At 37.6% G+C, this 12,914-nt stretch overlaps 3 protein-coding genes across 7 annotated transcripts in view; 2 read left to right on the forward strand and 1 right to left on the reverse strand.

Annotated features, from left to right (window-relative positions):
• Positions 1 to 861: 861 nt before the first annotated feature.
• On the forward strand, positions 862 to 2,286 carry LOC130424983 (uncharacterized). Its single transcript, XM_056751012.1, has 2 exons — positions 862 to 1,338; positions 1,573 to 2,286. Exons 1-2 carry the CDS (start codon positions 1,048 to 1,050, stop codon positions 2,284 to 2,286), a joined length of 1,005 nt encoding a protein of 334 aa, XP_056606990.1. The 5' UTR covers positions 862 to 1,047.
• A 5,492-nt stretch (positions 2,287 to 7,778) lies between these two features.
• Positions 7,779 to 10,052, forward strand: dtymk (deoxythymidylate kinase (thymidylate kinase)). Its single transcript, XM_056751431.1, has 5 exons — positions 7,779 to 8,036; positions 8,591 to 8,699; positions 9,362 to 9,452; positions 9,635 to 9,832; positions 9,912 to 10,052. The coding sequence occupies exons 1-5, from the start codon at positions 7,907 to 7,909 to the stop codon at positions 10,020 to 10,022; spliced, it is 639 nt and encodes a 212-aa protein (XP_056607409.1). The 5' UTR covers positions 7,779 to 7,906; the 3' UTR covers positions 10,023 to 10,052.
• Positions 9,827 to 12,914, reverse strand: part of atg4b (autophagy related 4B, cysteine peptidase) — a 30,617-nt gene continuing 27,529 nt past the window's right edge. For all 5 annotated transcript variants that reach the window (XM_056751430.1, XM_056751428.1, XM_056751429.1 and 2 more), the window contains one exon: positions 9,827 to 10,713. In XM_056751430.1, coding sequence (XP_056607408.1) covers positions 10,640 to 10,713 — 74 coding nt within the window. In that variant the 3' untranslated portion in view covers positions 9,827 to 10,639. The remainder of the gene's footprint in view (positions 10,714 to 12,914) is intronic.

Below are 12,914 nucleotides of genomic sequence, written 5' to 3' on the forward strand. Positions count from 1 at the left end.
CCACCTTGCAATTGTTCACAACAGAATGTCATTTTTCATTGGTTTTATCAAATTGCAAATGCTTTAGTACATGTCTCAAGTGACTCTGTGCTTTTTTTCAAATGATTATGTACAAGTAGCTACAGTTAGCACAATGAGCCCACATTTAGCACATTTTCCAAATAAATAGATCTTGCTGATCTAAACTGATTAGTTGATTTTTCAGTGAAATGGTTACTCTCTCCAAAACATATCAGCATGGTTTCATTGTGTAAGTCATCATATGCACAATTGTCTGTTCAACTGTCAAAATTAGTCAAAGATATAATACCATGAAAGAATTTCTTGGAACATTTGATAAATTTATGACAGTACTTGACAATCAATCAGGTGAAATTAGAACTAACGAAGGAGCAGTTTCCCACATCTCAGATGACCAATCAAACAGTTTGTTTAGTTACCTGACAGGTGTTGTCTATGATTATGACTGCTGCCAAAAGTATATAGACAGAGCTTGGCCCGGGGCCAGTTTCATTTGCAGTGTGAACATTGAAGCACCTCGCCAAGTACAACAGCAACTTCCTGCTCGAGGAAGAGGAGGAGGAAGAAGAGGAAGAGGAAGAGGAGGAGTGAGAATTCGTGGAGGAATAGGGGGAAGAGGCCGAGGAGCACGGAGGCACCATGATGTCCCAGATGAAATCCGGGCCACCCTTATTGACCACGTTATAAACCATCGCCTCACAATGGCAGAGGCAGGTCGCCGAGTGCAGCCTAATGTGCCTCGGTCTACAGTCTCCTCCATCATCCAAACGTTTCGCAGGGAAAACAGGTACAGAACTATTCTATTGAACTATTCAGTGTTGGTGTGTAGGCCTAGAGTACTGTAATATCTTCATGTGATGTTATATGATACTATAAAAATGACAAAGAAAAAAAAATGGAGAAAATACTGTGAATAGTATTCCAGTCACTGTGCAGTGCATCACACTTTTAGTACCATAAAACAGCAGTGCAATTACATTGGTAACTCATTTTGTAACAAATTTACAGTGTTGACCTTTGACTTGTATGTCTAGGATTGGACGACAGCCTCAAGTGGGTGGCAGAAGAAAACTTCTAAATGAACAACAAGAACGAGAAATATGCAACATGGTCATTGCAAATAATGCCATCACACTGAGACAGATTCGTAATGCAATCCTTCTAGACAATGTAATGTTCCAAAATATAAACTCTATCAGCATCTCCACAATAGACCGTGTATTGAAGAAACATCTGATGACCATGAAACAGATTTACAGGGTACCATTTGAGAGAAACTCTGACAGAGTGAAAGAGCTGCGGTACCAGTATGTGCATGTAAGTCAACTACTGGTTGTCTATCATTGTAACACTATTACAGTAAGACATGGTTACCACTTTTTTTTGTTTTGCTTTATCCCTTTTACCTTCAGAATCCAGCTTTCTGTGACTAGAGCATTTTGCCTAGAAATTGTCTTCAGTTTTTCACTCCCTCTTTTTACAGTACTTTAGATCCTCCCTGCAGTATCTGTCTCTACTTGACTGATTAAATTTATTTTTATTCTATTGTAGAGAATAATGGCATTAGAAGGCAACGAAACCTCTCACATCCTAGTGTTCGTTGATGAAGCTGGCTTCAACCTGGCCAAAGGTCGAAGGCGTGGCCGTAACATCATTGGCCACCGAGCCACTGTGGATGTCCCAGGCCAGCGAGGAGCAAATATAACAATGTGTGCCGCTATATCAGAAAGAGGTGTGGCCACACACATTCCCAGTTTAGGGCCCTACAATACACAAAAGCTCCTCAATTTTTTGGACCACCTTTATACTGATCTGATCCCGGAAAATGAGAGAGGTGAAGAAGGACCTCAGCTACCACATTATGTCATTGTGTGGGATAATGTGAACTTCCACCGTGGCCCACGCATCAGAACCTGGTTCACCACCCATCCCCGGATGCTAATGGAGTTTCTTCCACCTTACTCTCCTTTCCTAAATCCAATTGAGGAGTTTTTTTCAGCTTTGAGGTGGAGGGTGTATGAGCATCAGGCTCAAGACCAGAGGGCCCTGCTGCATGCAATGGATGCTGCATGTGAGGACATCACAGGGGATCAATGTAGGGGATGGTTGAGACATTCACGCCGTTTCTTCCCTCGCTGCATCGCAAGAGAAAATATCCGTTGCGATGTGGATGAGAATTTATGGGCTAACAGAGAGCAGCGCGTCGATGGCCAGGAGGATGAGGATGGTGGCCAGGAAAGAGAGGGTGACAATGGCGACCACTGAAAATATTACTGTACTATAGTTCTGAAACTTTATTTACAGTATGGTAGGCTAGAGTTTTTTTTGTTTGTGTTTATAACTGTTCACATTTACAGAATCCTGTATATGTTTTCTTTTCACAGTATGTTCTCTAATGTTAACATTTCTTTGAACGAATAAAAATGTTTACAGTTTCCTTGAGTATGAGTCGTTTATTGGAGGCTGATTTTACTGTAAAATCTTTTAGTTTTATTCATAGTGGTATTCTGTTGCTAGACCTGTGCCTCAGTGACAAAACGTCTAAGCATTTTGACTTGCAGTGCTTAAACAATGCCAAAGGTATAATGCATTTTGGGGGCATTGATTATTTATATGAGAAGGATATTTAGTTTTGACACATGGATAAACTGTTTTGGGAGAGATATGAGCTTTTGCAGGGGATCCATGGTGTTGTGCTAAACCATCCAGGTTATTTTGACAAAAGCACTAAATGAATGCACATGTGCCAAGGCAATTGAGAAGGATCTGTGCTATTTTGACTGTACTGACCTTTTATATGGGAAAGGAATCTGCTTTTGAAGCATGGAAGAAGAGTTTGGGGAAAGATATTTGATTTTGCTAGTGAGCTATAATGTTGAGCAGAATTGTAAGACTGTTTGGCCAAATGACCTTATGGTTTTGAGAATGTCATCTCGGTTTCAAGAAATGAGCCAAACCAATCGAGAAAAACTGTATGTAAAGCATTTTTATAAAAAACAATATTGTAATCGTAAAGGCAAGTCTATCTGTACATTCTATAGAACTGCTCAACAACCTTGTGCTGGTGGCAGAGCAGTAGTATTTAACCATCAGCAAGAACAAGAAATTTGCAACATGGTCATAGCCAACAATTCCATCAGGCTAAGAGAGATCCAAAGTGCAATCATAAATGACAATAATGTCTTCGCAAACATAGATTCTGTCAGCATTTCCACCATAGACAGAGTTTTGAAAAGACATCAAATGTCTATGAAACAACTCTACAAGGTGCCATTTGAGAGGAATAGTGAAAGAGTAAAGGAGCTGCGGTACCAGTATGTCCAGGTAAACTATTGGTGTGCACTTACGTAATGAGTTTTACTGTACTTCTAAGATGCCTGTATTATGTAATTACTGTAAAGTTTTAGAAACCCATAATACTGTAAGAGAAAACATTTACTGAACTCTAGAATAAAAAATTCACTTTATTTTGTTTCTGTGTTTCTTCGTAGAGAATCATGGAGTTAGAAGGACATGAAACAACCCATATTCTTGTTTTTGTGGACGAGGCCGGGTTCAATATGTCCAAAGGGCGGAGACGTGGTCGCAATCTCATTGGACACCGAGCCACAACTGACACCCCAGGCCAACGTGGGGCCAATATTACAATGTGTGCTGCCATTTCAGAGAATGGAGTGAGCACGCATATTCCACACATTGGACCCTTTAATACCCAACTGCTCCTGGCCTTCCTAGACACACTTTACACAGACCTGATTCCAGAACAAGAAAGAGGTTTAGTGAGACCACATTGGCCTAATTATGTTGTTGTCTGGGAGAATGTCAGCTTCCACCGAACCAACATTGTTAGGGAGTGGTTTGCTGCACATGAAAGGATAACAGTGGAGTTCCTTCCACCATACTCTCCATTCCTAAACCCAATAGAAGAGTTTTTTCTGCTTGGAGGTGGAAAGTATATGATCATAGACCACAAGATCAGATGTCTCTGTTGGATGCCATGAATGCTGCATGTGAGGACATCACAGCTGATCATTGCAGGGGATGGGTGCGGGATTCAAGGAGATTTTTTCCCCGGTGCATGACAATGGAAAACATAAGATGTGATGTTGATGAAAATCTTTGACCTGACCAACAAGAGCGACAGGATGTCCAACATGAATAGTTAGTTTTTCATGGAGGTTATTTTGTAGTTATTTACTATTGTATTTTTGTTGTAACATACCGTTAGAAATATGACATGTACAGCAATTGGACAAGCAAGATTTCAGTTTACATGTGATACACACACAAACATAAATGTACTGAATAAATCAAAATGTTCATTTACTTTTTTTCTGTGTACCATTGACTCTTCTCAAATTTTTTTTTTATGAAACCTTTATTTCCATGGGTGACTGTCATGGTGAAAAAACAACTAAACATTTTGACCAGTGTGGCTCACACGATGACAAAAGTACTTTATATTTTGGTGGCCTTGGCCAAATTACTGACAAGATAACTAGGTTTTGAAGCATGAATTAAATGTTTTGGGTGAGTAACTTCATTGTTCACACATGCAATAAAGTTCTAAGGTTCCAGCAAACAGTTGTGACATTTGCACTCACAGTTTAGAGAATGTTAAGACTGTTGCGAAAAATGTGCCAAAGCAATTGAGAAAAACTGTAAAGAAAGACGAGTGTGGTAGCCTGTATTTAATGAGTTGATTTGCTGCACGTGTGGTTTCTTAGTGTATTTAGTGGTGTAATTCATAATGTATTATACATAATTTATATGTCTTTAGTTAGTTTTATTAATTGACATTTGTTGCTACATATTGTGGAGTATGTTTATTAGTCATTTATAATGTTATTTATAATGCTTGTTAATGTTTGATATGAAACATTTTTATGTATTATAATTAAACAGTTTTCTTTTAATTATGCAAATCTAAAAATATTGCTGTTACTGGGTGTAAAAGTTGACAGAATAAATTAAGAATAACCCAGCAAGAATAACCCAGAATTAAACACATGAATAGTTAAAATGACTACATTTGGGTTTTTTTCAATAACCCAGCAAGCTGGCATGTAACTTTAACCCGGCATGTGTTCTGTCCAATATTTATCCAGCGCTGGGTTGCCAATTGGGTTGTTTTTAACCCAGCCATTTTTAGATTGTATGGAAGTGTAGTGTATGCAAGATTGAAAAGATGGGTCTTTAGACTAGATTGATTTAAACTGACAGAAATTTAGCCAATCGATGCCTTTGACTGTTTTTAAAAATGTCCTGTAAGAGCTTAGACGAACACTATTGTTTAGCCACTGCTATACCAACTGAGGCCGGTGGCGTGCCACCCAAAAAAGCTGGCAGACAGACAGTGTCAAGCCGCTGAATCTGTGCCGCCCAAAAAACGCCGGTGGACCACCAGGTCATTGTTCGTTGTGTAGGTTTTAAAATTTGTAATGTTTATTCCAAAAACTGGGTTTCTTGTGTTCCTTCAAAGTTAATGGCTTTGCAGATATATTTTGCCTGTTTTTATTTAAGAAGTGAAATGTCATAAATTTGTTATGTTACAGTTACAGAATGATAATACAGAGAACACTTTATTGTGGGATTATGAAATCTGCCTCAAGTATATTTAACTTTATTTTTTTATATTTTCAATGTGTATGATCGTCATTAATTGACGACACTTTAAAGTGACGCCAAAGAAATGCAATTTCACTTCTTTTAATATCTCCGTCCTCTCATCCTGAAGGAGTGGAGCTAAGACGCCAGGAGAGGAAACTAGGATACACAAATAAGAATTTAGTTTTTTCGATAGTTTTTCTAAAAGTTTCCACTAATACACACATTGCTCATAATTAAAAATACCCTTATTCAGTACATGAGAAATGCTGCAATTGCGGGGGAGAGAATAGTGCTGGGTATGGAGGATGTCAGGTGAGCAAAAATGCTGCTATGGTGCAAAATGTAAAGATATCAGATGGGATAGCATATGCAGAGGCAATTAAGCGAGTTAAGGAGACAGATAAGGTAACAGAAGAGAGAGTTGATATTCCAGGGTTCAGCTAAGAGAGGTAAAAATGGAGAATCATAATATTAGGATTATTAATTATTACAATCTTGTAAAAGGTTAAGTAAAGATTTGTTTAAAGAAGTAGGGGGAGAAGGTGGGTGTAATAGTTTGGTGTGGAGACTTTAATTCACATAGCACTTTATGGGGAAGTGCAAAATAACTTTAATGGGAACATGGTTGAAGAAATATTAGAAGACAATGATCTTGTTTGTATAAATGATAGTACTGTTACAAGGATGGATGTAGTCAGTGGGAGGCAATCAGCATTAGATCTTACAATTGTTTTCAGTGGGTTAGCTGGGAAATGCTAGTGGGAAGTCTGTGATCAGAGTGCTGTGGGTAGTGATCATTATCTTATCAAATGTAGTATTTGGATGCAGATGGATGAATGTCATGAGGATGGGTCTTAACATTGTTAGAAGGCTTTCTAATAATGTTTCAGTATTTAAAACAGAACTAGAGGCAATATTAATGCCGATGATGTGGGTGGAAGAATCAAATATTTTTTATGCTATTTTTAGCATTGTGCAGTTTAAAAAGTAAAAAAAGGTAAATCAGATGCTAGACAAGACATCCTTTATGACATATTACAGATCCTACACATAATTAACCTGCTAGATACTAATATGTGACCCTGGAACACAAAACCAGTCTTAAGCAGCACTGGAACATTTTAAGAAAAAGACAAAAATACATTGTATGAGTCAAAATTATAGATTTTTCTTGGCCTGCCACAGTTCCCGTGATTAACAACTTCAAAGGCAATTTTCTCAATCAGATTCTTGAGTTGAAAAGCTTATTTATCCAGTTTTCAGATTATGTAAAAGTCTCAATTTCGAAACATTGACCCAGAAGACTGGTTTTGTTGTCCAGGGTCACATATTAAATTTATATGGGTTCCATCTAACGTAGGAGTGGAAGGGAACGAGTTGGTGGATAAAGTGGCAAGGGAGGGATTGAAGAAGAATGAAGTTGATATTAACATACCATTAAGCAAAGCTGAAGCAAAGTGTACAATAAAGAAAGCTGTTTTAAGCATATGGCAAGAGAAATGGAATAACGAGTTAAAAGGAAGAGACCTTTTTAGTATCCAAGACAAGGTAGGGAGTGAAAGGAGTAAATATGGAACCAGAAGAGATGACACGATTATATCTAGGCTAAGTATTGGGCACACCAGATTAAAACAACGTTTTCACAAGATAGGGAAAAGTGAGAAAAGCAGGTGTGAGCACTGTAGGTTGACAGAAACAGTGGAGCATGTGTTAGTCCTTTGTGAGGCATATAGTAATGAGAGAGCTCAACTTGTTGTAGATCTTAAAGAATTGAAAGTTCAACTAACAATTAAAGAATTATTCCAGAGTGCACAGAAAGAATCTAGAATATATCCTATTTTATTTAGGTTTTTGAGAGAGTCACGTTTGTTACACAGAATGTAAGGTTGTTAAATATATATATATATATATATATATATATATATATATATATATATATATATATATAAAGGTTAATAAGGAAATTGTATATTGTTAAGTTTATTTTGCCTGATAATATTTTTCCGCGTCCTCCTCCTTGGTCTTCACACTCCATCCCAGTAGGTGGCGGATCCTCACCAAAAGCTGATTTGCCAACCGCCATTAAACAAAAGAAAGAAAGTCACAGCATGAGTGACGTGTCCACCATTGATTTAGTCAATTGCGTTTAGTCTCTTCCCGGACGCCGTAGAAGAGGAAGTGTTTTTGGTTTTGAAGAAAATAACCGCGTAAATAGACGATTTGCTTACCACTGGTATTATATCTTTCATTGTTTTTATTCGTTTGTCCAAGAAAGATGACTTGCAGAAGAGGAGCTTTAATTGTGTTAGAAGGTGTAGACAGATCTGGGAAAACCACACAATGTTTGAAACTCGTGCAGGCGTTACAGCAGAGTGGAAGAGAAGCAGAAATGATGCGATTTCCCGGTACAAATAAGTGTTTTCACATTTATTGGCAAATTATTCCAATTCTTTTAAAATATTTCGGGATTTCTGGATGGTTTAGAAATCTTCTTGGGAGAATGTTATGGAATTGAAACGGAAGTTTGTCATGTTCTAAAACATTATAACTAACCGTGTAAAAATGCGGGTCTCAAATGAGACCTGTTATAATCACAAGGCTTGGGGAAAGACTTTTAACAAGCCCATGAATACAATTTAGAGCAGAGTTATATTCACTGAAGAAATGTTAATGTTTTGATGATGTCCTGGTGTTCTGTATGAACTGTAAATGCAAGTTTATCTGTTCAAAAGTAAGCCTACGTTACACAGTCATTGGCTCTGAAAGTCATTCCACACTTCAGGTTTCATACGTCAAGAACATTAGTTCTATAGGACACTTTAAATTCTTGTTTTGGAGCATTATTGGCCTCACCACGTGTATTGTCAAGGTGCATATGATATCAAATTTGCCCATTACACACGCTTTGAAGTGGTGAAGTTTTTTTTTTTGTACTAATGCAATATTTTTTTCTATACAGACAGAACCACAGTAATTGGTCAACTCATCAGTTCATACTTGATGAAGAAAAGTAATCTGGAGGATCACACTGTTCATCTGCTCTTTTCAGCAAACCGCTGGGAAATGGTGTAGGTTATGGTATTGACTATATGCACGGCTACTTCCTGGTTTTTGATCAGGCATTTCTGGTGAACTGACAGTCAGCTATAGCATGTCATTCTGCACTCGCTGGTTAAAAAAGTGTGCAAAGTTATGATTTGAAATCTGCTGATAAGAAATCTTGAGAGATGTAGCAGTGCTCAACTGTTCTCCCCTCATGACGCAGAAATGTAAACATCTTTTCATCTCATTTCACGTTTAAACAACTAAATTCATGTAAAGCATGATTATTTATCTGACTAGATTCTGAATATTGAAGATGTCCCCATGCAGATGAGTGACTGTTCTTTTCCAGCTGGCTTATATTAGTGAGGAATTTAAGAATGCTCTGTGTATATGGTCAATTAGACTTGATGTCACTTTATTCCAGTCATGTTTATAGTGAAGAATGTATCATTGAATCTCTTCTGTGATCTTTTCTCCCAATACACTTCTGTGTCCATACATAGTAATAAAGTTATATAATGTTTATCCTGTTGATTTTCAATGTGTTGGTCAAGAATAAAGCTTTGCACTAGTAATGACCGACCATTTTGCATAGCTTTGCACTGCCCTGCCTTAAGTCTGGTGTCAATCAGATTATCAGACAATTTAAGTCAAAAATTTCAGAGCTCCTTTTTTCTTATTTCAGACCTCTGATGAAACAGAAATTGGAACAGGGAATTAATCTAGTGGTGGACCGTTATGCATTTTCAGGAGTGGCTTTCACTAGTGCCAAGCCTGTGAGTGTTATTGTTACTTAAAGACATTTTATTAAAAACTTTATATACACAGGAAAACATTTCAGAATTGTTATGGTTTTAAAAACAAAAAGAACAGTACGTTTTTAAAGACTTTAAATTGTTTCAATGGACATACATCTACAAGAGCAGATGTAGAGCCATCAGTTGTTTTGTGTGTTTAGGGCTTCTCTTTGGAGTGGTGCAGGAATCCAGATGTGGGACTACCAAAACCAGACCTGGTAATGTTTCTTCAAGTAAATCCTGGCGTGGCAGAAAAGCGTGGAGAATTTGGAACTGAACGTTATGAAACTAGCTTTTTTCAAAGCACAGTTCATCAAAGGTTTGAAGAGCTCATAGAAGATAAATCAGTCAACTGGAGTGTAAGTTTTTTTTATTACCATATTGTTCTGGTAATTTAATGACATTAACACTATATACATTTTTTTTTTGCTTCTATAGGTGATTGATGCAGCAAGGTCCATTGAAGAGGTGCACAACGATATTAAGTTTTTGAGTGAGAATATAATACATTTCTCAGAGAATCAGCCAATTGGAATGCTGTGGAGTTAAATAGCTGTTTCTCAGGAGGTTTTGATATATCCCTGTGTTGAATAATTACACTAAATTGATTGTTATAGCTTTTTGTTGTTTTTAATGAATTAAATAAATATTCATAAAATAAACTTGCGTACAGAGATTCTGATCATTAAAAAGGTTCTGTATAATAACAAGCTGTCCTAGTTTGTTTGTAAATGCTCAGCCTTCCGTAATTGCCATTTACAAGTTGATAGAGGTCCAAACTTCTGTGACCGTCACTACGGAATCAAAACTAAGCAGTAATTCTGACCGATACCAAAAAATGTGTTATAGCTCACCTGTGTTTAAGTTAAGAGGATGAAAAGGCACCATATCACTTAAAGAAATCTATAGTGTTAAAACTTAATATAGATATACATAAATGCAAATACATATTGACAATCCTGTTAGCCCTGACTATAACTCATTATTGATGATGACAGAGCCGTCAGTATAGCCATTTAAGAAAGTTGTGTATTTGAAGCAGTTGAGTCACCAAATGCCAAACTGGCTTTGGCCGTTAATGACATTCTGTCCATTCTCTCACTGACTTCTTTCCTCTGCGGGGCTCTGTCGCAGGTTTCTGAATGTCTGGCAAATATATAATTTCTTCACAGAGACAGTATTTCAAATTCTTCATCTTCAGAATCAAAGCAGCGCTCCAAACGGTCTGAATCTGAGAAGTCTGTTGAGGAAAGTGTAAAACAAAAATATTTCAAATTCTGACTTTTTTATTCATTTCAATTTTGCAATTTATTAAGCAAACATTCATGATAAAGTTCTAAAAAATTGTAGCTGTATAATTCGGTCAATTTGATATTTTCTGACTAATGACTAAATGGTTACTTGCGGACTGGTTTGGTCTAAATCCAAAGTACATTTTTTTTTCGTTAATTAAGTATTTGTTTGATTATGTATTTTTAGCGGCCAAGCACCGAAGCCTGTCCCCTAATGCTTTGTTGGTATTTTTCTACTTAACCAATGGGAGTCTATGGCACACTCGTAGAAATGCACTTCAAACGCTGTAACTTTTGAACCCACTGATCTGCAGAAAATCTACTTTGTGCATATCGTTCCACTAGTCACACTTAACACATTCTATATGTTACATTAAAGGTCCAGTCAGTGAAATCAAGTGGCAAGGTTGTGAATTGCAACCAACCGCTGACTCTACCCATCCCCCTTCCATTCGAGACACTACGAGCTCATTCTAAGGTAATAAAACAATGCTTCATTGTGTGAGCTCTTTATACACCTCTGAAGGCATAGTTATGTATATTAAATTGCATTTCTGTCAATAGATCCTCCAAAAAAGTATACACTGGACCTTAAGACTCTGCTCATTACAGTAAAAGCCATCTTGAAAAATACAGTTTTGTTTATTCGTTTGGCCAACCAGAATCAAGTTAACCTGTGCTGAAAGGGACGACTGCAAAGTGTCTGTCAAAGAGAAAATGCCCCACAAACCCATCCCCCCCAAAGGCTGTCACCTTTTTCATCTCTTCCGAGTTTGCAAGTCTGCATTCTACAAATTGTGATAAATGATTTAGGGCTGCAACGACACCTTAACGTCATCAATAACTTAGTTATGAAAATATGTTGATGTGCGTCAAATGCGTCACATTATTTACATTTATCTGCAGTACTGCTGGCTTCTCTTCCCAGGCCTGAGTAATCAGCAGAACAAGAGAAAGTATAATACACCATCAAACAGAAGAAAAACGATCCTCCGCAGCTGCATTCGTATGGATTCTTAACATCTTCATCCAACTACATTTAATCTCTTTCTTAGTTTATTAGGTTTATTTAATCCATGAGAGGTAAAAAAATTTTACTTTAGTTTATGAAAAAGCAATAACACATGGACTGCACATACAGTTGAAAGAAAAAGTATGTGAACCCTTTAGGCTTACTTGGATTTCTTCATAAATTGGTCATAAAATGTGTTCTGATCTTCATCTAAGTCACAACAATAGAGAAACACAGTCTGCTTTAACTAATACCGCACAAACATTATACGTTTTCATGTTTTTATTGAACACAACATGTAAACATTCATAGTGCAGGGTGGAAAAAGTATGTGAAACCCTAGGCAAATGACTTCTCCAAGAGCTAATTGGAGCCAGGAGTCAGCCAACCTGGGGTCCAATCAATGTGATAAGATTAGATGCGTTTATTAAAGCTGGCCTGTCCAATAAAAAACACACACCAGTTTTGAGTTTGCTGTTCTGAAGAAGCGTTGTCTGATGTGAACCATGCCTCGCACAAAAGAGCTCTCAGAAGACCTACGATCAAGAATTGTTGACTTACATAAAGCTGGAAAGGGCTACAAAAGTATATCTAAAAGCCTTGATGTCCATGTGTCCACGGTAAAACAGATTGTCTACAAATGGAGAAAGTTCAGCACTGTTGCTACACTCCCTAGGCGTGGTCGTCCTGTAAAGATGACTGCAAGAGCACAGCGCAGAATGCTCAATGAGGTGAAGAAGAATCCTAGAGTGTCAGCTAAACACTTACAGAAATCTCTGGCACATGCTAACATTTTTGTTGACAAATCTACAATAAGGAAAACATTAAACAAGAATGGACTTCATGGGAGGACACCACGGAGGAAGCCACTGCTGTCCAAAAAAAACATTGCAGCACGTTTGAAGTTTGCAAAAGGGCACCTGGATGTTCCACAGCACTACTGGCAAAACATTCTGTGGACAGATGAAACCAAAATTGAGTTGTTTGGAAAGAACACACAACGCTATGTGTGGAGAACAAAAGGCACAGCACACCAACATCAAAACCTCATCCCAACTGTGAAATATGGTGGAGGGGGCATCATGGTTTGGTGCTGCTTTGCTGCCTCAGGCCCTGGACGGATTACTGTCATCGATG

This window comes from Triplophysa dalaica, chromosome 6 (genome assembly GCF_015846415.1).
Source record: "Triplophysa dalaica isolate WHDGS20190420 chromosome 6, ASM1584641v1, whole genome shotgun sequence".
Taxonomy (NCBI): Eukaryota; Metazoa; Chordata; class Actinopteri; order Cypriniformes; family Nemacheilidae; genus Triplophysa; species Triplophysa dalaica.

Coding starts and splice junctions, on each gene's coding strand:
- dtymk (XM_056751431.1), top strand. CDS start 7,907: ATGACTTGCAGAAGAGGAGCTTTAATTGTGTTAGAAGGTGTAGACAGA. Junction 8,700..9,361: donor GCAAACCGCTGGGAAATGGT/GTAGGTTATGGT, acceptor TTCTTATTTCAG/ACCTCTGATGAAACAGAAAT. Junction 9,453..9,634: donor CTTTCACTAGTGCCAAGCCT/GTGAGTGTTATT, acceptor TTGTGTGTTTAG/GGCTTCTCTTTGGAGTGGTG.
- LOC130424983 (XM_056751012.1), top strand. CDS start 1,048: ATGTCTAGGATTGGACGACAGCCTCAAGTGGGTGGCAGAAGAAAACTT. Junction 1,339..1,572: donor TGCGGTACCAGTATGTGCAT/GTAAGTCAACTA, acceptor ATTCTATTGTAG/AGAATAATGGCATTAGAAGG.